The 27,106-nt window shown below is 42.6% G+C and overlaps 1 protein-coding gene across 1 annotated transcript; it reads left to right on the top strand.

The window, feature by feature from the left end:
* The first annotated feature begins 1,898 nt into the window (after positions 1-1,898).
* On the top strand, positions 1,899-25,396 carry LOC121179763 (RNA-binding protein Musashi homolog 1-like). The gene is made up of 14 exons (XM_041034784.1): positions 1,899-2,025; positions 2,551-2,591; positions 3,398-3,479; positions 3,641-3,725; positions 12,366-12,407; positions 12,886-12,978; positions 18,039-18,087; positions 18,906-18,988; positions 19,273-19,390; positions 20,209-20,289; positions 20,880-20,936; positions 22,507-22,566; positions 22,769-22,923; positions 23,047-25,396. The coding sequence occupies exons 1-14, from the start codon at positions 1,961-1,963 to the stop codon at positions 23,086-23,088; spliced, it is 1,053 nt and encodes a 350-aa protein (XP_040890718.1). The 5' UTR covers positions 1,899-1,960; the 3' UTR covers positions 23,089-25,396.
* Positions 25,397-27,106: the final 1,710 nt, after the last annotated feature.

Raw genomic sequence — 27,106 nt, 5'->3', positions numbered from 1 at the left:
AACTCATCACTACCAAAAAACTTTTAGTCAGGTGCAGAGTGAATGAGGGGTTTTGGGAGGGCTCTAGATTAGTTTCACTTGCAACTTGTTACAGACACACATGCACTCAGGTAGTTTAATTTGAAGGGATGTTCTGTGCTACTGTAATCAGAAAATTAATAGAAATCCCAACAAGTTACATTTGTCTGTATTCACTCACAGTATTTTGACTGCATTATACTGTATGTATACTGCAAGCCTTTGGTTTTCCTGTGTATCAAGGTCACAATCTGATGAGTTAAGCAAAGTGCATTTCACATGATTTTGCGAGCGCTTCACTTGTTTCACTTTTGTCAGTGCAGCTGAGGTACATGATGAGGCCACTCAGCTGACCAGGCTTGCCCTGTTTGAGAGAGTGGCTGACTTAGAGGTAATGCTGCTAATCTACCACTTAGCTGGTTAGGGCAGTCCGTCACGTGGGTGGAAAGAGAGGGGAAGTGGGTTTAGATGATCGGGTTTAGAGGAGGGTTGAACTGTAACTGGGTAAGAATGGGATGAAAGATGTCGAGTGCAGCTGTTTTGAATGTGATGGATTAGGTTGAGAGCTGGGCAGCAGGAGCAGGTGGGCAGAGAGTTGTGTGAGGGTTGGACCAGGCAAGTATGATTGATGGATGGAGATGGCCTCAAATAGTGTGGTTTCATGAGGCTTTGAAAGGCTTTGTGGATATGGAGGTAGAGCTGCAGCTGATGAAAATGGGTCCAGGTGGTGACTACAAAGAAATTTTTAAAACACATTGTGGATTGCATTGAGGGTTGAACTGAATGAAGGTAATGAATACTATCACATGCTATGACATCATATCATACAGGATCACAACACATTGTTTCATGTTGCATCATGTAAAATGTATTACCATATTACATTGCCTGACACCAGGTAAGAATAACATCACATCACATCCAGTCGTGTAACATCAACATTGTATAATATCGTATTACATTGGATAAGATCACATCTCATCACATTACATCATAACATCATATAAGATCATATCACATTATATCATATAAGATCACATCATATCACATGACATTATGTCATATAAGATTACATCATACCATATCACATCACAAGATATTACATCACATTACATCATATAAGATCACATCCTGTCAGAAAGCAGGATCTCTACGGTGGGGCTGAAACTACAGAGGTGACTCCATTGCCAGCTTGCTGAATATGTAATCCAGTGTGTGGCTAAATGGGTTGGGAGCAAGTATCCTGGTTACAGATGCCTCATTTCACCTGAGGCCTAACCTGGCACCACCGGAAGACATCATTTCCCATTAGTCATGCCTCGGAGCTTGCTCATAACTTCAACTGACATGCAAATTACTTGTAAGGGACAAGAAATTAGTAAAAAACCTGTTTTGTCCATATACATAGAGTGAATGTTGGTGCTGTATAATTTTATTTCACTCTTTTAATTTGCTCCCTTGCTTTTGTTTCTTAATCTTTTTTTTTTCTTAATTATTATTATAATGCTATAGAGTTGAACTGAAAAAAGCTACTGAAGATCTCAAACCATTCAAAATGCTTTAATGGACCATGCTGTTGCGATCAACCAATGACATGAACGGCGGGGAAACACTACAGAGAGAGCGCCACTGGCAGCATGAATAAAGGCAAGCAACGTGCAGGAGGGAGGGAGGGAGGTCCGAGGCTGGGGTAGGCTACGGGAAAACGAGGTAGAGGCTCCGCCTCTCACCGAGCGCGTATGCATGTGTGTGTGTGTGTTTCCTCGCTCACCCCTCCTCTTTTTAACCACCCCACCCCCATCTCTGCTGCCCCCCCTCCCCTCCCCTCTCTCCCTCCCTCCCTCCCTCGGCTGCCCGCCCCTGAGTCTGGAGCAGCAGCAGCAGTGGAGCTTCACTGCCTCTCCTCGCCTCACAGTGCGGGAATATACCAGCGGAGAGCAGAATGGACACGGAAGGGAGCCAGAGCAGCCTGTCCTCCGGCACGGACAACTCCCCCCACGACCCCTGGTAACAGCCTCAGCCCGCCCGCCTGCCTTTTGCTCGCCTCTCGGCCCGGTTTGAGTTCACCTTGGACTTTAGTTGAGTTCAGTGCGGGAGCGGAGCCGCGCCGAGACAAAAGACAAGCACGCTGTGTGTGTGTGTATGTATGTATGTGTGTGTGTGTGTGTGTGTATGTGTGGGATGGATCCACTCAGCGGAGGAGACGCAGACGCACCGCTTCTTTCCGCCTGTTTTTTTCCCCCTTCTTGTTTGTTTGTTTATCTCGGTTTTCCTCCAGAAGGCCACATTGCAACTTCTCCTCCATCATCTGGAAAATCCTCTCCTTTTTTCCTCCTCCTCCTCTAGGGGATTATAACGGCCCGACTGGCCGATTGGTGACTTCGCAACATGGCCGATGCTTTCTTCTTACTTTATTGATGCTATATTACAGATAATTCCTCCAGTTTCTCCCCCCCATTCAATGTGCCTGTGTTGTGCTTGAAAGACGCGTGTTATTCTGTGTGACTTACAGCTTCTGTTTCTCTCATTCAGCAAAATGTTCATCGGGGGTCTGAGTTGGCAGACAACACAAGGTGAGCTGTCCCGCACGCTACTTTAATAAGTCTCAATGAAAGGCTCCTGTTTACTCCTTGCCGCCCCCCCCCCCCCCGTATATACATTTGGCTCAATTATAGCTCCCATATTACCTGCGAGGCTCCCGGGAAGTTAAGCATAAACACTGTAAATAGTTAAATCAAAGCCTCCTATTCAGTAAGGATCAGCTCTTAGGATTTAGACTTGCCGAGACGCAGGGAGATTAACACTGGAAATGCGTGCACGTACAACGACTTGCCTGCCTTACCCCCCCACACCCCCCCTGTGCACTCATTACACCGTTAATAACAGAGAAGGGCATTTGTAGTAGAGAGGTGATCGATTATTTGGCGTTTCAGCAGAACTTCAGCTCACATCGGTGCCCACGCTCGTGTGTTGTTTTCCTTATTGTTGCACTCCGCTGCGTCCATTCATTTATTTTAAGACCCACGAGCGCAGACTGATGCATGAATACAGTTTATTCTTGTTGCGATGGCCCGTGTTATTATCCCAGTGCTGCTGCTGTTGCTGCTACCGCCGCCGCTGCTGCTGCTGCTGCAAAACAGCAATCGTCACCAAGTGTAGCTTTGTTTGCGGTCCGCAGGGCCTAATGGGCTATTATGCTGAGCGCTCAGATAGCCCGTGTACAACCTCTGAGGGCCGGAGGGACACAAACACAACGTGGTCCGCCCGACCCCATTGTCTCTCTCCAGCCTCTGCCAGCACACCACCTCACCATGGGCCTGTAGGACACGTCTCTCATTCCTGCGCTCATTCACCCATATTCCCCTTGCTGTCTTTGCAGAGGGCTTGAAGGAGTACTTCTGTAAATTTGGCGAGGTGAAGGAGTGTATGGTGATGCGGGATCCCGTTACCAAGCGGTCGAGGTAAGAAGGAGGCGTGTGCGCTCCGCCGTCCTATCACTGGATGCCTCATGCTCTGCCATACTTTTCCACGAGACTGTTAAAGCTTCCGCGAGTTTGCATTCTGATGTTAGACTTGAATTGCTCACTTAATTTATTTATTTGTCTATGTTTGTCCTGTACAGGGGCTTCGGGTTTGTAACATACGCAGAACAAGCCGGTGTGGAAAAGGTTTTGGCGCAAAACAGACACGAGTTGGATTCTAAAACGGTGAGTTCTGCCTGTGAGGAGCTGGATGGTGCCACTTAATTGTCATGGGTAACTTTTCCTATTCTGTGTAGGCCTCGCATGTTTTTTTCCCCTCGGTGCATTTTGCCTCCCCACCGTATGGCTTGTAAAGTTGAGGAGTGCGTTTTTGAGCAGCCCCCTCCTCCTCCTCCTCCTTCTTCTCTGCTCATTTCCCCCTCCAAATCCTGGTTCAGGGCGCCAACATGAAAGCGTTCTTTCTTGGTCTTCATTGCCATGGTTACCTGGGGGACCTGAATGGGGTAGGAGCCCCTGCAAAACCCTCACAGGGTTTATACAGAGAGCTCACAAGTTTTTTCTTCTTCTTCTTTTTTTTCAATAGAAAATAACAGCACCCATTTTGGTAGTGGCAACTCTCTAAGAGGGAAAAAAAAGTTTCAAGGAAGGAAGCAGTTGTGGCAGTGGTTCCCACACTGATGTCAGGGGAAGCCTGTGGGGTCCAAATGAGTTTTAGTTGAATTTAAATATTGATGTAGAGGCGGTGGTTTGTAGAAAATGCTTTCTGAACTACTACTGTGATCGGGATTTTCTCTGTGATTTCCCCTCCTACACTACTGACACACAAACATTTAAAATGGAACAAATCAGTTACCAAACAGAGTTCAGAGCACACAGTATGCTTGTGGTTAGCTACATGGTGTACCTATACTGACACGAAGGCGTGTGAATCCCTGCGGTTTGTTGTTTGGTGAGAGTTGGAGCTGCTGACTCAAATTTAAATATCTATGAAAGTGTGAATGTTGTTGTCTTGGTCATGTAGATTGGTCGTAGGAGTGGGGGACTGGGTGTGTCCTTGTCAGCTTGTGGCCTTTCCTTACCACATGTACACACACACACACACACACACACACACAATAGGATTATTTGAGAGTGAAAATCGGTGGCACAGAAAGGCAGCAGAGCCCAGGGGTGGAGAAAGGTAGAGTTGGTTAGTTGTTGGAGCAAGCCTGTTGCCGGGGGTGACGCCAGCCACAGGAGACAGTGCTGCAACTGCACAGCCTGATGGGATTTATGTCTCCATAACAACTTCTCTGCTATTTTGCATTAACTTAAGACACTGAGCTTGGATGGGTAGCAGAGCTCTGATGCGCGCAACACACACACACACACACACACACAGATAATGTACTGTCATGACAGACTTTTATACTTGTTTGTGTGTGGAAGACTGAGATAATATCTGTGTGTTAATGAGTGTGATGATTAATATTTAGAAAGTTTAAAGCTGTGATATTATAGCATTTCAATTGAATTGAACTTTATACAGTTGCTGTAACATTCATTACAAAACGAGTGCTGCTGCTAGTAATTGGTCAGTTATCTTGGAAGTAATTCTATGCAACTGTAAAGTGTTACTTAGTGAGTCATATTACCTCTTAAAACTAGGTACTGCTGGAGTCTCTGAGAGCCAGACCATGTGTGTGTATGTGTGTGTGATGTGAACACTGGTTTGGAGGCAGAGGCTTTTGGAGGCTCAGCTTGGCAGGCCACTGGTGGGGTTAGGCGTTGCCCTATTATAAACCAAAATACAGCATAAGGCTAAACAATAATAATGTTAACGACTCGAACGCAGCTTTGGTTGCTCAGGTTGTTGTGGTAGCTGTGTGTGTACGCGTGGGGGGGAGCACACCGTGGCACCATTTATCCAACCAGGCGTTTTAAACAAGGGTATGGTTGCCATTTTGTCGTTTCATTTTGGCAACAAGAGCCAGTTTTTTTTCCCCTCCACGTTTTTGTAAATCGGAGATTTGCAAGAGATATATCATTAAAGACAATAATGACTTTAGGCTGTGTTTTTTTATTGCTTAAAGCCTAATTCTACGATACTTTATAAAATATAACTGATGCAAAATGACCGAATGTTGCGCAGCGGCAAGACGGCGCATTCCTAGCTGCATCCACTGCATTAACTAACACGGGTTTCCACTTTTGTTTTAAAACAATTATGAATAAAGCCTTACAACAGTTAAGTTTTTGGTTAAAAACCCACTGCAGCTGGGAGTCAACTGTGGGTCAGATTCAGTGGAGCTGGAATGAATATTTTTAATAACTTGCACAGCTTTTTGGGACCAGGGTCAGTCTCGCTGTACCATTTCACAGCACCTGTGTCTTTTTAATTATTTTCTATGTTTATTTATTTCCATATTTTCAAGGCACTCTGTGTCTGCCTCACACCTGGACTCTCCCTCCCTCCACACTATTGTTTGATCAGCATGAGATTTGAGAAAGACATTCCTCCCTGGAATGAGGAAGAATATTCGATGCTCTGATGTTTTTTTTTTTTTCTTTCTATGCTAAGCCGTTGGTTTGTGAGAAAAGACGTTACAGGGCTTGAAGCAGGAAGAGGAGAGACGAGGAAGGTGTATGAAAAAGGATGTAGCAGAGCAACAGGGTGTTGTGTGAGGACACAGGGTAAGAAGTAAACTACATTTGCTGGTGCAAGGTCCATTTCACTGGTTACAAGTGTTATTAAACATTTACAGTCCTGTTATATCCAGTATTGTTTTATCCACCCGTAGAAAACCAAAGCCACAGGCTAAAGGCTCATTTAGCATTACAATTACTGTGAATACCTGTGTGCCCCAAAAATATAAATACAACAAATGAGAGACTGTCTTTTGTTTTTAGAGTGAGCTCTGTTGAGGTTGTTGTTTTGGTTGGAGGTTAGATTTCCTGTCAGGGCAGAGTATGGCCTAAGGGCAGTGGTGTGCTGTTGTATTTCTCTGGACAGAGAAGAAGGACACAACTGGTATTTGTTTTCTCGGAGAAATACTTCACTGGAACCAGTTACGGGAAAGAAGAAAAGACGAGACCAGATACTCTCTGAAATGTTTCCTCTTCTCATTCACTGGGATTAGGGCAGGGTGATTTTAGATTTCGGCTTGTTATTATTTGTGCTGTGTTTAATAAGTGATGGATTATTGTGCACTTTTCTTATGATTAATACACTTATTTCTTAAGCCATTTTCATAGGTTAGTAGACAGTGCTCATGATTTATTTATTCAGTGATGATGTGTAAGTAATTGTTGTTTTTTAAAGGGCAGTGTCCCCAGATAATAATAAGCATAGTGCTGAACTAACATTACTCACAAGGAAAACATATATATAGAGAGAGGTGAATGGCAAAAATCAGAAACATACAGGGTTTTCTTTTTTTTTAAAATGTATTTTATTATTTTTTTACACCAAGTAAACAGGAATGCTCCTTTGGAAATGTGTCACAGTAGGTGGTAATTGCTGCTTTTGGCACGACCGTCTGTGAAGGTACAGTAGTAGTCAACAGTATGGTGCTAATATAGCTGCTTTCATCTACAGCCATGCACTGTAACAACATATGTCAGCTTCAGCTTCTGTGGACCATTGGCACCAGAGTCTATCAGCGTCTCCACTGTCACAGTCTCTATTGGTCTAACACCTGGTTTAGTGGAGAGTGTAGATGCTAGCAGTGGCTCCTCGCTCCTGACTGGAGATTAGTTGTTAATGCTGACGTGGACAAAACTAGAGAGGGGGATGGAGAAGGTGGAGGAGAAGAGAGAGAAAGGAGAGTGGGAGGTCCAGCTCCAGTGCTGTAATTAGTATGGATCTGAAAAGCAACTAATCGGATTGAAGGAAACAAACTGGATTGGGCTTCCGAGGTCCATGTGCGGCCTCAGATCCGGGGATAAAGCCTGGACCTGCTCTGAAGGTGGATCCAGAGCACTCTCACCATGCTGCATGTGTACTCACTCACCCCACACCCCACACCAGTACCACCACCACACACACCCGCCCTGGCGAGGCGCTCTAGCAGGGTTACAGGGGTAGGGGTGGGGTTGGGTTTGGGGTCCTCATTAGTGAGCTTCGTTAACTAATTACTGTGCCATTGTTCAGCTGTGCAGATTGACCCTGCTGGCCTGAGCCCAAACCAAGTCTCTCTCTCTCACTGCGTGTCCATGCATTGACATGCCAACTCCTTTTGTCTCCTCTTCTGTTTATAGCTTTTTGTTTAGCTTATATTGATTATATTGCCATAATGGGGCAGCCTGTGGTGCCTTTTTATCAACGTGGGTTGCCATTTTGTTTCAAGAATGTCTTGGCAGGTTGGCCAATGTGTCAGAGCTCGAATGTCTGTTTGTGATTTGACACATTACGACAATACATTTGTTGTCAGTGGTTTGGAAGAGGTGAATGTGTGTGTATATTTCTGTATTCTTGCCTATATAATTACATATATGTGTCACTTTTTATACGTGTGTTGGTGTTTATGTTTGTGCTACATTATGTGGGTGCTTGTGAGCTTGTGAGTATGTATGTGTGCCTGTGGGGGTAGCACAGGAGCCCCAGTTCCTCTACGGGCCCATCTGTTTTGTACTCTTTGTCCTGTTAATTAATGGAATCAGAGGGGCTGCCTGCTGGGACGGCCCCGCTGCACCGCTACACTGGACAGGCCCACTTTCTCATGGGCTGACTCTGTTTTCCAAATGAATGCCTTCTCTTTCTCCCCGTGCTTTTTCTTTTTCACCTCCTCTCTCTGCGATCCAGCTATCTCTCTCTTTCTATCTATTGATTTGATGTTCTATTTTTTTGTTTTTGTTTTTTTTTGTTTTGTTTTCCAGTTTGTAACACTGGTGGACGCGCTGGGCCACGTGAGGTGACTATTGGTCGTAGATTAGTCTAGTCTGAGACGCTAAACCACTAAAATCATATTGTAGGCTCTGCCGTCACTATGCTGCTTAGATGGAGCGGAGGTTGGATGTCATGAAGCAGGATGTTAGTCAGAGCATTTCACGAACACTCAGTCATAACGCTTCTTTGTCAGGAAGAGCAACTTTTGTCTTCCTAGAAAGGCTTCACCATTATTCAAGAGTAGTTACATTTTCACCAGTCTGATTGGGGACTGTTACATTGCAGAGCCACTTCTCAAATGTCAAGCCTCTGGAGAGCTATTTCTGAGTGTTGCAAACAGTGACCTGGCTAAGTCATTTTACTTTTTGCTTTGTGGCCTATCTGTCTTCTCCTCGAGGCTAATCTGCCAATCTGATAGATGCTTTAGTTTTCATTTATTATTGCCTTCTTCTGAGTACAGCCAGATGTAGTAATTACGTTAGATAGTTAGATATATTCTGTTACTTTGCTGAAATGGAATGATTTTTTTTAACCGCATGGCATGACTGTAGCTGTAGTAGCACTACTACAGATATTGCATTAAGCCTAACCTAGTCTAGTTGGTAACTTTCTGTATTTTAGGCTGTTTTTATAAGCGCTGCTGATAATTAAAAGCTATGAAATATTGGTGCTTTGTCAACATGTGTAGTATGGGTGGGCAGTATTATGCTATGTACCACAAGATGAGTTTAATTTATCAACCTTGAGAGATTTTTTTAAAATACCATTTGTACTATGGTATCTGTCTGTGTCTTTAATATCTCTGATTTTATGATGTTGTATTAACAAGTTTGTTGCATCAATGTGTTGGTGTATCTACCTAAATAATTAGCAACCAGTTATTTTATCCATAAACAGTTTTTCAAATGACTCTCAAGAAAGTATATCTCAATATATACATGAATTTTGTTATAATACACGTGTACTGATCACCCACTCCTAATTTAAAAATGGCGGCGTTACCAAACAGAATCGAAGAGGAAATGGTTCTTACAAATGCGCATTGACTGGAGATTGATTTTCAAAATCACCCCATGTTGTGAAATGAGTAAAAAGGCCGTTGGCTTTTTGTGTTTGTAGAAACACATTTTTTCCTTGTGAATACATTACCGTATTTACTGTGGTAATTGGTACGTGACTTGCAGCCTTGTGTCAAATGTGAGAGTTGGTTTCTCGCCGCTGTCGCTGTCAGCTCATGGTCTGTGCCACACAATCGCCTCAGGGCAGCTCCTGTACTATAGTCTTGTTAAAACAGTTAAAGGTAGGTGGGTTGACCTGAACACGAGAAGCTGTTACCCCAGGTTGGATGAAACACCAGCCACGTTGCCCGCATTTCCCAAGCACTGCTTTGTTATGCTCGGATGATGTGTTGTGGTATCACGAGATACATATTAGATATATATACATACTAGAAAAAGTAACACTTTACAATATTTAATGATGACGTGGTGTAAGCAGTGTGTGACTCTGTCATTGTGTTATTCCTCAGAGGTCACTGCAGCTTCTCCTTTCTCTAACATTGCTTTCTTGTTATATTTATGCCATAAAATGAGTGTGCAGCCTAAAAATGATTATTTTCAACAGTACAGGTGGACTCATGGGTGGACCGCTACTTGTACTGCAAAGACCTGTAGTATAGAGAAACGGTTGCATCTGCACATGCCATTTACAGCATTTGTGTCTTTCGCTCTATTATCCTTTTGATTTATGTTGAAGGGTGAAAACATAGTGTTGCATAGGCTGCTGTGCTGGTAACCGTACAGCACAAAGCCACACATCTATAATGTCACATTTGGCCTAATAAGCTCAGATCCAGGAAAAAATGCTGTGTTGCACTGTGAGTGCACTCCGTTGTTGCACTGCTGTTGCTGATCGTCGCCGGTGGCTCTTCCGTGTCCTTGTCACCTTTCTCTTTGTGCTCAGACCAGCTGGAGGTGACATGACTCTTCTCGTCTTTGTGTCCCACTTCAAGGTGCAAAGTCCTTCTGCAATCCGTTCCAAGGACGCTGCAGCTGCATCTTAGTTACCCAGCGTTGTTCTCTTGAAGCGGTGGTAAATCTGTGGCACTTGAAGGTCCTCGTAGGATATGTGTAGTAGATTTGTCGTCAGAAGCAGGGAATTATCACAGGAAAGAGATGAAAGGATTGGTTGACTATTGAATCAATGCGCTCCCTTGCATTGTGTGTGTTGTTCACATTATAAGTACTTTTCCTCCTTTTAGTTGCCAATATCAATTCAATACCTCTGACGGCGGCTGTGTGAGACACAAGGGGTTTTTCTTCACAGATCCAATTATTAGAACAAAGATGGAACTCTAAGACCATAATACACTACAAGGTCCTGTGACCTAAAATCATCTCTCTTGTTGGCTTGAGTGAGAATAACACGAGATTCCACACAAATTTAAAATGCCAGGCCAGGCTTTGCATATTTAGCATTATTAAAGGCCAGCTCATTCAAAACTCATTTGCTTCTAATTTTATCTGTAACCTTGACCAGTGCTGAGACATTCCACTGAGGAGAAATATGGATACAGTCAAATCTGGCTAATCCAAAATGGGGGTTGTCTGGATTTGTGAGATTTAAAAAAATATATATCCATCTGAAATATATTCAGAATATTAAATGCTCATTTTGGATTCCAGACTGCCCTGAACTGTCTAGTTTGTGGCTAGAATAGATTTAGTTGTGTCTCAACACACAATTCAGAGAATGTACGTATTCACTTCTCACTGTGTATTTTGTTCCCTACGCCTGTTTGTTTGGCTGGTGTGTTTGGATTTTTTGGGGCTTGCATAAACAAGGATCTACTATACATACTCGCAGATTTGCATACGTTCTATTTCTGGACTTGTAGGCCCTCAGATGGTCCAGACTTAGAGACTCAGTGTAATAACTAATTCTGGTTTGTTAACAGTGTGATAATTCATTGATGCCCAGAGGGAAATTCACTTTGCACAAGCACAGAATCAGCTACAAACATATCCGGAGCAGGTAGAGATTTGGTGTCTTTGTTAAAGAAACTTAAGCAGGGTGAAAAACTCTTTCTGTTTAACCCTTTTTAGCCTTAATATTTTTAGCCTCCTTTTTAACATCTCAAAAATATATATATATTTTTCATCATTTTATCAGCTTGATACTTCAAGACATTTAAGAATTTCTGATATTTTGACCTAATGGCATGTTTCAGTCTGCATTTCTAGTGTGTGGGGACTTGCTCCACGACTGTGATTGGTGTTGACAATTCTTTTTATATAACACTACAGCTTGCAAATCCTAAATAAGCCTAATTGGATTTCTGTTGTTGGAGTTTTAAAACAGAGGGAGTTAAACTGCTATGGAGCCTATTGGTGTCTAATTGATCCCAAACAGTCGTAACATGTAGATAAGATATTGTACCTTTCTTTGTCTATAGTCGACTTTTTGGCAAACCAAAGAAATAGATATATATATATTTGAATGCATAGCCCATATAATTTATGTATTTGTTGTAATAAAAATGCTTTATGGTCATTCCTGTATTTTGTCACCTTCGGAAAAAGTACAAGTCCAGCTCGTGTTAAAGGGAAGGTTACCACTTCAATATTTTTCTACAAAAAATCAGACGGACAGATAAAAAAAAATATTGAGAGGTTACCTTTGAAAAGAATTTGTTAATTTTGCTTTTGTTATTTTCACTCATACACGACTGACTTCTGTGAGTCAGACAATAAGGAAGTAAAGCAAATGTCAGTAAAACACGAGTGTTAAAATCAGGATTGTTACACATTTCTACTCAAACCATATAACTCTGTAATACAGCAGTGCCGACCTACAGCAATCATCACAGTTCCTCACTCATCAAAACTGCAGTCAAATACACATATTAACCTCTTTAAATATGTTTATCATTACAATAAAAGGTGTTTCAGTACTTTTAGGAATTTTTAACACTGTCTTATCTGATCTCTCCCCCACAGATCGACCCAAAAGTGGCGTTTCCCCGCCGGGCTCAGCCTAAGGTGAGTGCACCCCCCGAAGGGGTTAACGGCAAGGAGGGGTTGTGATGATGTCATGTGTCACCCCTAATCACTCAGCCCTGGTTGGCTGGGATTAGACTCAGGCACGTGACCAAAGAGGAGCGGCAATCCACTTGTCCACCCTGACACTGTGGCCCCATACCCTGACCTCCCACCCCCACCCCCCATTGCACCCTGACCATCAGCAGCCAATATTGAACGCGCACGCACACATGCACACATGCACATGAATGAAAACTGACACTCACCTGTGCCCACACACGCACACCTTCAAGCTCTTCGTGTAACAGACTGAGTGACTGAACTGAATTAGCCTGAATGCTCAGAAGAGCTTTCAGATTAGATAAACACCAACAAACACAAAGTCTCTTTATCGTAGGCATCTGTCCCCCCCCACTGCCCTAATGTGATTAGTGGTAAACGATGGCTTCTTCTTCTTCCTCTTCTTCTCTGTTTCTAGCTGGTCACCAGGACAAAGAAGATCTTTGTCGGAGGGCTGTCAGTCAATACCACCATTGAAGATGTGAAGCAATACTTCGACCAGTTTGGAAAGGTAAACTATACACAAATCTGGTATCTATTTATAGCCATAACACTCTGCTACAAACTCCTGCCTCTCAGATTCTCTTTTGCAGTGGTTCCTGACCTTTTGTTTTTTTTTGGTCTGAACCTGGTGTCCCCTTCACAGACGCCACCTGTTGTGTTACAGATGTTGTCGTTTGAATTGGTTTTAACCTGGATTAAAAGTGGATAGAATAATTATTGAATTGCTAGTGTTTGGTGAGTTGGAACAGCAGACGCTGAACGTTTCTATCATGAATCTCTTACTTTTAGCTAATAATTTCAATTTCAATTTACAGTTTATCCTTTAATGTTAGCTATTTAAATCATTTTATCCATTAGCCAACTAGTTCAAGTGTTTATCCATCACTTTTGCAAACTAGTTTACCTATTACTTTTCGCTAAATAGTAATAAATAGTTCAATTTTCCACATTTGCTATTTCAATCATTTATCCTTTAGCTAACTATATGAACTGGCTGTCCTTTACTTTTAGGTAACTATGCAAGCTAGTTTTCCATCAGTATTAGCTATTTCGATCATTAAAACAGTTTTCCGTTCCTTTTAGCTAATTACAGCAAAAAAGTGGTGAGAAACAGGTCAGACGAAGAAACTGAAAGACAGGACCGAAAGAAGTTTGTTAGTTTATCTTTTGTTAGCTGTTTTGCGCTTTTCCAATCACATCACAGTGTTTTTAGCTTCTTACATTTGTCCTGCTCGGCTCCTTTGAATGAAATTTGGTGAAAGGCAAACACATGCTGTGGAGACAGATGAGTGGCCGGGGAGAGGGAGGAAGAGGGAAAGCAGCGAGAGGAGGGGAAGAGAAGAGGGAGATGGCGGGGGACTGAAAGGGAAGAAGCAGCCCCCCATGGAGAGAGAGGGAGGAGAACTAGGAAAGGGTTGAAGGGCAGAGAAAAAGAGGAATGTTGAGATAGTGAAGAAGAAAAGTGCTTATGAAAAGGAAAAACATCAATCTGATGGGGCCATAAATGTATGAAAGTATCCATCATGCATGAAATGTTGGGTTACTTTTTAGCTAACTACACTTTGAGGTGGGGGTGGGAGAATGTTTGTGGAGTGGAGTTCAGGCTCTCCAGTATTAACTAATCAAATGCAACAGCTGCTCCTGTAACAGCACCCCCCCCCAAGCCCCCACCTTACCCAAAACCAGTACCTCAGATCCAACTGCCCTCCCATCCCACACATACACGCTCCCTGCTCCAGTCCCTCTCAGCTTGTTGCCGTGGTGACCTGCTTTTGCCCATTGTCCTGGCGTAATCCAATGTTTTTTTTTTTTTTTTTTGTTTCCTTTAAAAAAATGTGTGAGAAGAATGTATTTGCATGAATGGAAAGAGGGGCGTGTGTATGTGTGTGTGTGCGCGCATGAAAGTGTGACAGTGGCATCGTTGCGGCTGCGACGGGAGGCGAGCTTGCATACATTTGTCCAGATACAGACAGACAGTAAGAGTCACAGCCAGTGATCCACTTGTCACAAACATTGAGTTGTGTGGTTCTGCTGCTGCTGTTGGTGAGCAGGACTGTCTGAAAATGAGCATTGCTTCAGGATGTAGGCCTAATGGGTTGGAAGAAATTAACAGCACGAAGCTCCTTCTGCCTCGTGTCTGGCTCTGTTTTTCTCTCAGTTGGCCTCTGACTCATGTTTGGGGTATTACCATATTTCAGGTGCTAGTTCAAATTCAAATGATGTCTTCTAATTCAGGGTCGTGGATCCTGGTCGACCTAAATTACGTGTGTGACCATCACGCGCTTTAACTCATTGTAAGGTGGATGTTGTGACATGTGTCATGTTTCCTGAGCACGTTTTGCTAAAATGGCTGCAGCTCTGTGCCGAATCAGTTCTCCCTGGTGATTACAGACACTCATATCTAAGACAACATTCCCTCCGCAGGATGAGGGGATATTTGGACTGTTTAGACACGTGAGACCAAAGCTGTATCATGGATAGCTCCAATCCCACAGTGCATTCCTGCTGAGCAGGAGGTATTTCTTGTTTATTATCTGAGCCTGGTTACAAGGTGCGAGTTAAGATGGAGTAGGACTCAGTGCCCTGTTTATTTTCATACTGTGGCACCGCCTCGCAAAGGAAAACACAGAATGCACTATGCATTTTCTGCAAGCCTTTGATACGTGCTGAAGTTTATTTTTTTGAAGTATAGTTCTGAAAGCACACCTACGCAAACTTCATCAGACTGGACAGAAATGGCGGCTCAGTTGACGCGTCAGGTGTTCTGGACCAATCCGAGGAGTCAAAGGCATGTGTTTATGTGTGGTTTCCTTAACTGAACAAATCTGAGCTCCTGTTGCTAAATGTCCCCGGGCCAGTGAGGCCACAGCTGCCATGTTTGTATGAGAAATAAGTCCTGAATCCTGAGGTGAAGGTCTTGTGATTCCCCCTCAACCTGGTGTAGAGTTGAGAACACCTCCCTTCTTTCTGTCAACGCTGAATGTAGCGCCTGTGTGGATCTGAGAAATGTGTTTTAAACTGGAAATCAGGCATGCAGTTTGGTAATTTGACAATTAGCATTTCAAGCATTTCAGTCACACAGTCAATTATGTTTAATCCCAAAGGAAATCCGCTGGTTTTGTGCCTTTTATCCTGTCTCTCTGTACTACATACCTGAGAGTACCTTATAAAAAAAAAAACCTACCATTAAAATCCCCCCTTTTAAATTCTTTTAAAATGAGACAATATGTTTTAGCAGTAAGCGAAGGATGAAGTGGATAAGATGAAAAGTGCAGCATGTGGACAGGGCAGACGGGAAAAGTTGGGACTCCACTCACCCATGTGAGCTGGCGATTAGGAGGCTTGACTGAACACTTTGTCTGCTGGCCTGTTTAGAGAGAGAGAGAGATGGCCGGAGAGAGAGAGAGAGAGAGCGAGAATGAAAGAGGGAGATGTGAGGAGACAGCAGGGGAAAAAATGTGAATGCCACCTTTCATAATCTTGGAAAAAAAGTGTAATGGAGTTGCCAGCACAACACTTGTTCTTCAGACAATAGCTGTATGCTTCGCTAAAAACGGGATATTTTTAATGCTGCGCTCTGAAAGCCGCGCAGTTAACCCTCGTTTCTGTGCATCTGAGAAAGTCAGAACTTCATGAGAATATGACCTTAACTTTTCTCCACTCTCCGCATGCATGCTGAGTAGTTAGCGACTGAGCCGCTGCTAAGCCAATCTCAGACCCCCACAGCTATCCAATCAGATTGTCTTACAGCACCCTGGGCAGTGGACATTGGAGATCGTCTTCTTATTGGTTTTGGCAAGGGCAAGGGGCTGGTGTGCGACCACAGCATAAGCTCACACACGTGACAGAATCGTTTGCAAATCACCATTGTATTCTCATGGAAGACAATTAGGCTAACCATATTAGCTTGAACGTACAGCATATTATCCTCTCTCTAGTGTCAAAAAATTTGGCTTCGGAGCAGCACAGCTTAAAAAGATCCTCGGACTGGCTGTGCTAACCATCCTTCCAGAATAGATGCAGCTAATGCTAACAGGAGGGCTAGCTGTGCATGTAACTCTACTCTTATGATAACATGTTGGCTTGCAGCTGTCTACTTACTGTCCTGTTCCCTGGCTCTCTGCTGTGTCATTGAGTTTGGACGACCGGAAGAGTGGAAGGCATGGGGTGGGGGTGGGGGGGATAAAAACTGAATGAAGGACGGAAAGAGGAGGGGTGTGTGTGTGTGTGTGTGTGTGTGTGTGTGTCCAAGCTATACATTGACAAGGAAAAGGATTAAAAGGGTCAGGAAGGTTGTAGAAGCAGCCACGATCGTCTAAATATTTATCATTTAGCAAGGAAAAAAAGCAGCCTTTTCACTTGCATAGGTGCACACACAAGCACAGACGTAATCTCAATCAGACTGGAAGACGTGTGTGTGTTTTTCATCTGAGGTAAAGGTTAGAAATCGAATGGCCTGGTCATCCAGAGGCCTCTGCCACTCAAGTTACACTGGTTTGAGTTTCAGTGCTTGCTGCCTCATGAAAATAGCAATGTAGTCATAGTCCACATGTATCTCCATGTGATGTGGGAAGGCTGTGTTGCAGATTTTTGTGAATGTTGTAGTAATAGTTTTTTTGTGTGGGTTTTAACATAAAACACAAAAAGTTGTTTCTACAGTGATCCCAGGCCTTGGTTTCCCTGTCTCTCTCCTCATGCCGTCAGAGCTCGAGCAGAAGCTGCTAACTTTCCTGCCAGTGAAGGACAAGTGAGGGAGGGAGGGAGGGAGGAAAGAGGGTGGAAAGGGGGAGGAGGAGGAGGAGGAATATGAATAGGGCAGTGGAGTGAGTGCAAAAAGGAAAGTGGAGGGAGAAGGAGAATAAAAGGAGAGCGTGTTGACAAAGACCTCAGTTCACTTTGTTCTCTACTCTCTGATCCAAAATGTTCACTCATGGATTTTCTATCCTCTATCAAAACTTTACCTTCTATCTTTTTTTTTATCACCCCATTATTCATCACTGTTTCCCCTTTTTCTGTTTTTCTGTCACATGCTTTCTCTCCCTCTCTTTTCCCCCTTTTCACTCCATTCTATTCATTGAAATGAGTTGGGGGGGGGGGGGTGGCAAGTTCTTCTAATTGAAATTCTTTACAGGGTCTCCATGGGAATAGTAAACTTTGCGGAGAGGGAAAGAAAGACAGCAAGGGTGAACGAATGAAAGGGGGAAAAAAGAAAGAGAAGGACAGAGACAGAGCAAAGACTGCTAAAGAATTTCCTCCAGCACCTCGTGAACGGGGAACATTCACTTCTCTTTCTCGTTGATAGATTGTGTTTCATTTTATTTTTATACAGCTCCCACTCATTTCCCCATCGCTCTCTTCCTCTCTCTGCCTCTCATTCTTTCTTTTTCTTTTCTCCTTTGTCACCTGTCACCCCTCCCTTTCTCCTCTCCACCCTCTCCATCTGCTTTCCCCTCTTACTTCACTGCTAAAGAGGGACAATGGCACCCCATGCTGTGTAATGATGTGTGTGTGTGTGTGTGTGTGTGTTAATGTGTCGTAGCTCATCTATTCTTTGCTTTGTTCTCACAGGTCGATGATGCCATGCTCATGTTCGACAAAACAACCAACAGACACAGAGGTATGTACGGACGGAGAGCTATAGTCATACATTATGTTAATAGGTGTTGGCATACTAAGTGAGACACCCACAAACATGTCCTCAGAAATGAAAAAGGGAAACAGCGTGATAGAGTCAGTAGGTGAGCCTCCACACAAAAAAAAAACCTGAATATTTCTCAAATCACATTCTTTTGTCTTTCCCCCGTTTGCGTTTATCTCTGTCCTCTCTCAGTGAGTCAGCGCCCGCTGAGGGTCACGACACAGGGTCAGGACGCTTACAGGCGAGGATGTAACTTAATGAGACAAGTGAGGAAAGGAGGGAGAAGGAAAAGAGTAGGGTGGAGTTAGAGAAACTGAGTGTGATCTTTGGTAGGAGACAGTGAATCTGGGCTCAGCTTTTGGTGAACCAACCACACCCCATCCATCCCCGCTCCTGCATGATGCCAACACCTGATTGACAGGCGGGCGAGCCGTGCCAGGCTCATACTGATGCCGTCAGCTGCTTGTGTTTGAAAGGGCTGCTAACGAAGGCAGAGGAAGAGGTGGATTATGGTCATTTGTCAATTACGTATCCATATCTAAGATTTGATCAAACTTCTCCTAACAGTCCGATTTTCAACTCATATCCAGAAGTTTATGGGACACTGGATCTGAGGGGGACTGGAGTAAATTGTACTAAACACATCGCTTCTTTCTGCTTAGTAGAGAAGTCGTCTAAAGGAAAATTCAGTGCTTTTACAAACCTCTTCATTTGTCTTCGTAACAAAGTGCAGGATTTCACATGAACAATCAAAGAAGTGAAGTGTTGGAGTAAGAGTTTGTGTGTGTGTCTTCCAGGCTTTGGCTTTGTTACCTTTGAGAATGAAGACGTGGTGGAGAAAGTGTGCGAGATCCACTTCCACGAGATCAACAACAAAATGGTACACATATTTCATCGATTTAGAGGTTTCACTATAAGAACTAAAAGTGATTTAAACATTAAATCTCCAGTATATGCTGGGTTTATGTCATATATTATAATTTAAATGATCAAAAACATTTTTTAAGCATCATTTACTCAAAGCTTTAAGGATTTTCTTGAGCTGGATTCAGTTTTCTGCCAAAGAGTGTAGAGAAATGTGGAGTTTATGAATCATGTGGTGTAGTTTTGCCTTTATCTCAGTATCACTTTACATTAAATGAACATTTATTTCCTATGTTTTAGGTGGAATGTAAGAAAGCTCAGCCCAAGGAGGTGATGACGCCGACAGGCTCAGCCAGAGGCCGCTCCAGAGTGATGCCTTACGGGATGGACGCCTTCATGCTGGGCATCGGCATGCTGGGTAGGTGTTTTGGTTTACAACAGAAGCTTGTCACGACATAAACACTTGAGATTTTCAGGTTTATCAAACATCTCTTTTTGTAAATTACAATTTAACCTTATATTATATATTATTGTGAGTTTGATTTATTGCTGGAAAAAAAATTAAATTGTTATCCAAAGTACAGACCTATTTTTAAGCTGTTTACCTTTTTTTTTTTTTTAACATGTAACCGCATTTTATTTCATGAGAAGAGTTTGATGGCCGTTTGAAAGAGGCTCAGTAATGATACAGTCTTTTGGACGGTAACTCGTTGATTCTCATGTGCACATCTACAGTGAATAAAACCATGATGTATCTAAAATTTAGAGGTCACAGACTGACTGGGATACAGGAGTAAAAATATCACTTGAGAAGAGAAATTAGGAAAAGAAACTGAGAGTTACACTCATGTCATTTGTAGCTGTTTGGCTCCCTCTACTGGACATCTAGGATTGTACTGTACTCTTGTCCCTCAAAAACAGCTGTAGTCGGTTTTGGTTTGGTTTTACAGTAACTGATCTTTCTGACTGGATTTATGGTTGAACACCTGAGGTACCAACTGTATTGTCTCACTCCTGTGTAATCACTACACAGGATGACACTATGATGACAATGTTAATACTGAAGTTGTCAGTGTAAGCTAAAGAGATACCAGTTAGACAGTTAGTCAGAGCACCAATTTACCAGCAGATCATTCTTTTTAAAACCTTTTAATTAAAATTTCATAAACTTTGTCTTAGTGTGTGTTTATCCAGCCAAGTTTAACAAAACCAGTGATTCTTCTCTCTTTCTAACAGGCTACCCAGGTTTTCAGACTACTACCTACACCAGTCGCAGTTACTCTGGAATTGCGCCTGGTTACACTTATCAGTTTCCAGGTAAGTCCGTGTACACCTTACATCCGATTCACTCTCTGTAGCTCTGCTGCTGACAGGGAGAGAAGGAGTCAGGATAAAGGCTACAAGCTAGAGTTGATTCAGCTGTGAGTACTGGGGTCATGAAACTACAAGACCCATGTGGAAGGACACATCATGCACACATGCACAGTTAATACCATCTTAACATGAGCAGAGGCTCTGGCTGCTTGTAGATTGTGAAAGTTCGATTTATAAATTGTTCCCTGTCGCTTTTCAAACTTTCCTCCATCTGTAAAATATCTCCTTATGTTTCAAATCTCAAATGTTGATCTCTGTCCTTTGATTTGTGATATTTGCCTGTTTTCCTCTTATATTCTTCTGTGTTTATTTTATCTACTTATGTAACCTCCTTTCATTTGGCTTTATCGCCCCTCCTTTTCCTTTGCTGCTACCTTCCTGCCCTTCCTCACCGTAGATGTTTAACTTTCTCTGCTTGTGCGTCCATGTGGCCACATGTCTGCGTATGTGTGTGTGTGTGTGGCTTTGTAGTCTGGCCGGTGGATGGTGACTGTATTTACAAAGCGCTCTCTCTCGTCCTTCTCTGTTTCTAGAATTCCATTTAGAGAGGACCCCCCTCCTGACATCATCCCACCCCCCTGAGCTGGCAGGTCAGTGGCTCCTCACTCCTCCATTGGCCCCCGAGAGCTAAAACACGAGATATTTAGGAGCAGAAAGTCAAATGAAGCTGTGCGTTTGGCATCACTGCTGCTAAATACAGTAAACCTGGATGATTCAGAATCTTCATAGATGTACTGTAGAGCAAAAGCTTCGTTAAACAAGGATCAGTTGGGCTTCACAGGTCTAAGGCTGCGTTTTCATCCGCTCCTGTTTTACATCTGATAAGAGGTTTAAGATTTATTTTCAGGTTTTTTTACATAGTCCATAAAGACATGATGTTTCAATCTGAACATCTAAGTGTATTTCCCAAAATGTTCCTTTAGGCTTCATGTAACACGACTATTCTTGTGATGAGAATAGTCAGTTAGTTTATTCTAACAGGAACATTTTAACTCAGGTGTTAAAATGGGCAAAGAGATTTGTAGTTTTGTGTGAACATTCCAGTCGAATGGTTTTTCAGCTGTTATGAAAACGCAATCTGTGATGCTGTAGCTCTACAAAATGGTCCTTTAAACTTACAATGAGCTTTCTGTCCTTGTGAAACCAGGGGTCGTGTTCACAAAGCGTCTTATCTTACCATTAGGGTTCCTCCTAAATGCTGCTAAAAGCTCAGAGTAAAGATCTATTCACAAAGCTGCTGAGAGTGACTTTCACTGACAGACTGAGAGAACTCCCAGGCTAAGAGATGGTGAAGGTTAAAGGGTAAAGTTTAAATTAAATACTTGATTAAATTACTCTAGAAATGACATTAAGTTTAAATTAAAAAATAACTTACTGGTATGTTAAAAAAATTGAAATAGGAAGTTAAATGAAATTAACTAAGTTAAATATTAACTTGTTTTTTGTCTGATCAAATCTTCATCCTCTGATGGGGTAATTCTGTATTTGGCGCATATTCTCCAGATAATCTGTCGATGGCCATGAAATCAGCTTTATTGATTTATTTCATTTGGTGATTAGTTGATCTACGCTCCATGAACTGTGAAAACAAATGTGGATCTGAAGAGCACATGCTCGGTTTGAGGAATAATTCTCACAGCTGACATACCGTGCCAGCTGTCATCTCCGGTCTTAATCGATTGTTTGATATCAGAATATTTTCCACATTATCTGCACAAGACCTTGTGAGTTACTCTCAGACCTGAAACTCCCAGAAATGTGACTTTTTTCAGAGTTTCACATTTAACCTTCGGATGTTTTGTGAATATGGCCCTGATCTACAAGCAGCTCCTGCAGCTCTGTCTTTATACCGCCATCTAATGGCTGAAATTGTACTCGCATCTTTTGTTGAAAACGTCATCCTCTTCGTTCTCAGCAACATTATTTTGTTCCTTGTTTAAACAGCCTAAAATCAGATGTTATTGGACGTTCTATCATCGGTGCAGTTGGTTTTTGCATTGCACTCCCTCCTTCAGTTGGATTTAAAGCAGATGACAGATGTGTGAGCAGATGTCGACGCTGAGCTGTATATTGTTACTTATGATTTGATATAAAAATGATCCGTTGTGATCTGAGCGAGTTGTCTGTGCAATAATTTGGTTTGTCTGGTGTAATCCTCAGCCATTCCCCTGACTGCATATGGACCAATGGCAGCAGCCGCAGCAGCAGCAGTAGTTAGAGGTACGTGTGTATGTGTGTGTGTGTCTGAGATGTGCTGAGACAAACTGTGTGTCTCCTTCTGCATCTTTGGATGCTTGCCTTAGGTAGAGTGTGTGTACAATGGCCTGCTTGGACAAATAAAAGAATATTTTTAGACATGTGCTTGTGTGTGTGTAGAAAGCCCTCTAGTGTTGAAGCCTGACTTGTCTCCTCTGTCTTTTAGGCTCCACCCCTTCACGCACAGCTGGTTTCCTGGGCACCAGCAGCCCTGGACCAATGGCTGACCTGTATGCTGCAGCCAATCAGGACTCAGGAGTCAGCAGCTACATCAGCGCCGCTAGCCCCGCCCCTAGCACAGGGTTCGGCCACGGTCTTGGGGTATGTCTCACACACACGCGTGCACACACACACACACACACACACACTTCAGTACATGCATGGATGCACTTATGTTTTCACAAAGCAAACAGAGTGTATTCACTCTTATCTGTTTGTCCTCAGGGTCCTCTGATTGCTACTGCGTTCACTAATGGCTACCACTGAAAAGACTCAGGTCAACTGAAGATGGGAGGGCCTCTCCTCTGCTGATGAGCCAATCACAATGCTGGCTGCCCACTGATGGCACAACCTGATTGGCTGGCCACAGGCTCTACCAGGCTGTCCTGGCTCCCTGTGGCTCCACCCACCGACTGAATATCTTTTTAAATCCTGAACTCTTGTTTTGCTGTACTAATCTCACTTCAACATAACGTCCCCGTCTCTCCTCTTTTGTCCTCATGTAGTCTAATAACTAGATTCCACCCACTGTTATCCTTTTCTTTTGAAGCTGAGAAAAGAAAACTGCAGAAAAAAAAAACCAACCTCGGAGGAAACACTTGTCATCATTGACAAAGTCACAGAGGACTATTTTGAGTTTTTTTTTCTTTTTTTTAATTATTATTATTTTATTTCAATGTGATATGTCGTTCCATCATGAAATCCTTCAAAGCTGTTACTGATGTGACCAGAGAGAGAAAAAGCCGTGCGAGATGGGTCTTTGTCTGTAAACCGTTTTTAACAAAGGAAGAACAAATCCAACAAAGTCCTTTTTTTTAAACTCAAGCTTCACGGAAACACGGAAAAAAAAAACCTAAAATGTATATTTTGGTAGTCTTTAAAAACAAAACCTTTGTAATATTGTTATTAATATTGACATAATAATGATAATCTGTAAGGTATTTTATTCTGTAATTGGTTTTAAAGCAATGTTTTTATGTCTTCCTGTAAGATATTGTACATAGACGTTGGGGTGAGGGGGGTGGGTGGGTGGAGGGGTTACTGAACCGGCTGGCATGTCATTGGTTGGTTTGGAAAGGGTTAACAGCTGGATGTCATCTACTACTTTGTGTGGTCATCTCACTACTTTTATCAGTATGCATATGGTATATGTGTACGCTGTCGGCCAGTCCGCTCCAGCTTCGCCTCAGTGACGATAACTGTCGAGAGCTTCCAGGAGTTTTGTCTGGCCCGTTTGTTCAGTTCAGAAAAACTGTTTTTGTTACAAAGTCATCACTTTGCTTGCTTTGCTTCTCGTAAAAGCAACTTTGACTTTATAGTTTTAACACCATGATGAACCAGATTTCTTGCATCTTCATGAAAACTACTTCAGATTAAGAGGATGGGCGACGGAAGAATAACAACCTTAAACAGGAGAAATCAGGGGTTCACGGGGTCGGGGTCGATTGACTTGACTTCCTCTTTTTTGAAAATATTATATATATTTTTTGTGCGATTCACTTCTTAATGTTTTTTTTTTTTTGGTTTATTTTCTTTGATTTTTAAAAAAAATTCTTTTGTGCGGTGTTCTCCACCGTGAAAACAAATGAAGGACATTCTCAGAGAAGCAATTGTAGAATACATCACGGTCATTTTCTGTCCTCTTATCACTATTGAAGGTGCATGTGATTGCGTCTGAGTGTGTGTGAGTGAGTGTTGTGCGCATACATCAAGGTGTAATATGGAACTACTTTTGGCAACGAAGGAGCATTTCGATTGCCTTTTTTTGGTACTGAAAAAATAAAAAAGATCGCCCTGTTCCATTTCGGCTCATCTGCTCCTCTCCCCTGCCTCCCTCCCATTTCATATTTAGTTTTAATAAATTTGTGCTCCTCTGGAACTGACATATTATTGTTAATATACAGTTGCTGCTCCGTGTAGTGGTGAACAGAGGGGGTTTGGGCAGGGAACCAGAAATGGAACAGGGTCTCGCTCCCAGTGGGCTCTGATACAGGACCTCAGTACAGACAACACTGGCTGGCAGGAAAAGTCAAAAAGCTGGAACAAATTCAACATTTGCAAAAACAAGTAGGCTGTTTGTTCAGCCTTCTTGCTGCAGCCTGTTTGATGTTCAGCACAGCAGAAAACTTCCTGATCCAGCCAATAGTTCCTCTGTCAGACCGCCTGGGACACGACATAAAACTACTGCTGGACACCAACACTGTAACTTTTTAACTTACAATAAAGCAATAAGTTATTTTTTACCTTACAAATGAAAATAGTACTATTATTGGTAATAGCAGACGACGTGTGGATAATTCTGCGGCATTAAGACTTATTTTCAGAAAAAAAAAAGAAACTATATTTTTCTGTTTTGAGATCTTGTTCCCCTTGTATATTGTTTTTAATGATGTCTTTTTGTTGTGTTGATGTAAGGAAAAGGGCCAATGCTTTGAATGGAGCTTGTAGCTCTACATGAGCTCGGTTAAAGTTGAAGATTTGGACTGTCCTCTGCCAAGCTTTACAGCAATGCTTTTATTTTTTTTCCTTGTTTTTTTTTTCTGACAATTTCAATTTTAAAATCCTAATAAATTATTCTAAAGCACTTGACTGTGGTGTTTTTTTTTTAAAAATATATAGTATAAGTATAAAAAAAATCACCTCTCTCCATGAAGATTTGACCTGGAGATACGTGGCTTTCTGGCAAAGGTTCAGCTAAACTGAACTTTGATCCTGTCACATCCAGCTCTTGAGTCAGGTCCTGTTTGTCTGTTTTCCTTGATACCAGTTTAGTTAGTTTCCTGGTTTACTTTGAAATCACTAACCCCCCTGTCTCTTTTACTTCCTGTCCCCCTTTGTTTCCCGCCTCTGTGATTACCTGTCCCGCCCCTAATGTGTTGCACCTGTGTCTAATTGTCTTCCTGCTTCCTAGTGTATTTAAGTCTTGTCCTCCCCTTTGTTCTGTGCCGGATCGTCTGTCTGTAGAGTCAAGCCTTCCAGCATTTGTTCCTTACGTTGGTCCTTGTGTGTTCTTACCTGGTTTCTTCTCCTTGTGGTTTTTGTCCTCTTGCCTCACGATTTTGATAACTCTGCCTGATTTTGGAGTGCCTTCCTGTGTACTGACCTTGTTTAAATTAAAAACCAGCTTTGGCCTCCTACTCCCTCCTACAAGGCAGTGACAATTTTAATAATTAATTATTTAATCTCTGGAGTTAAAACCACCCTCTTCTACCAAGACTTGGATAAAAGTCTCAGTTGCTTCAGAAAATCTCAGTGAGGATACCAGATTAGAAAATGTAGGATTTGTTTGTTTACATTCTGCTGTCACCAAGTTAACTGCTCTTGCTGCTCTTCATCCTGAGAAACTTGTGCAAATTATTCACTCTTGTGTGTTTGGTTTGAAACCACTGACATAGATGATAGGTCAGAGAGCAACACATGAATTGTACCAGTTTTCAACGGCACTGTTTTTCTACAATCATAAACTTTCCAAAATAAAACTCTGAATGATGACATAATCATACAAAATTTCTTAAAATAGTGGCTTTAACGACTTCTGACAGCTGTAATCTGTGCCTTCCACCATTGTTCTGTCTGCTCTGGGCTTTGCCCTCACCCTTTGTGGCCCTGGTGCCACATCTGCTAGACTTTCTTTTGGCCTACATGCCTCAGTGTCTCAGATGAGGGAGGTGCCCAGGGCCCATTATGCAGGGATGGCAGTATCAGTCGGTCTGTTTGTCGGCTTTTCCACCACTTTGGGCCAGACTGAAATATTGCTAACAAACCAGTGGATGGATTTCATGTTCTCCACATAATAAACTGCAATTTCTTTGGTGATCTAACGCCATCACCAGGCAACGCTGAACAACTACTGACACTCTGAGAAAACTTTAAAGTCTGAAAAGCTCCAAATGACAAGACATTCGAAGATACAGTGAATTTGCAAGGAGGACCTGTTTACCTTGCACAGCTTGTTAGTTTAAACTGTGCTTTTATCCATATTAGATTTAACAGACAGTAAAAAAAATGATAGGGTGCAGCACGATCCCTGATCCTTGTACACTACATGTGGTGAACTGTTCCAACAACATTCACACATATTACACGGCACTAAACTGTAGAGGGGAATCATTTCCATGTATCAGCATGTTGTGTGTTTTCTGTGAGGTGCCAGCAGTGGTAAACAGAGTCTGATCCTTCACACTCCTACTCAGGCCAGGCTCCTGGGTGGAGGCCAACAGGGTTAGTGATCCCGTCCTGTCTCCCACCTCGCTCCTGCTCCCCTCTCTCCCCACAAACTTCTTTT

The sequence above is a fragment of the Toxotes jaculatrix genome, chromosome 3 (genome assembly GCF_017976425.1).
Source record: "Toxotes jaculatrix isolate fToxJac2 chromosome 3, fToxJac2.pri, whole genome shotgun sequence".
In the NCBI taxonomy this organism is placed as follows: Eukaryota; Metazoa; Chordata; class Actinopteri; family Toxotidae; genus Toxotes; species Toxotes jaculatrix.
Note: the sequence above shows the minus strand (reverse complement) of the source record. Positions and strands in the feature narration are given on the sequence as shown.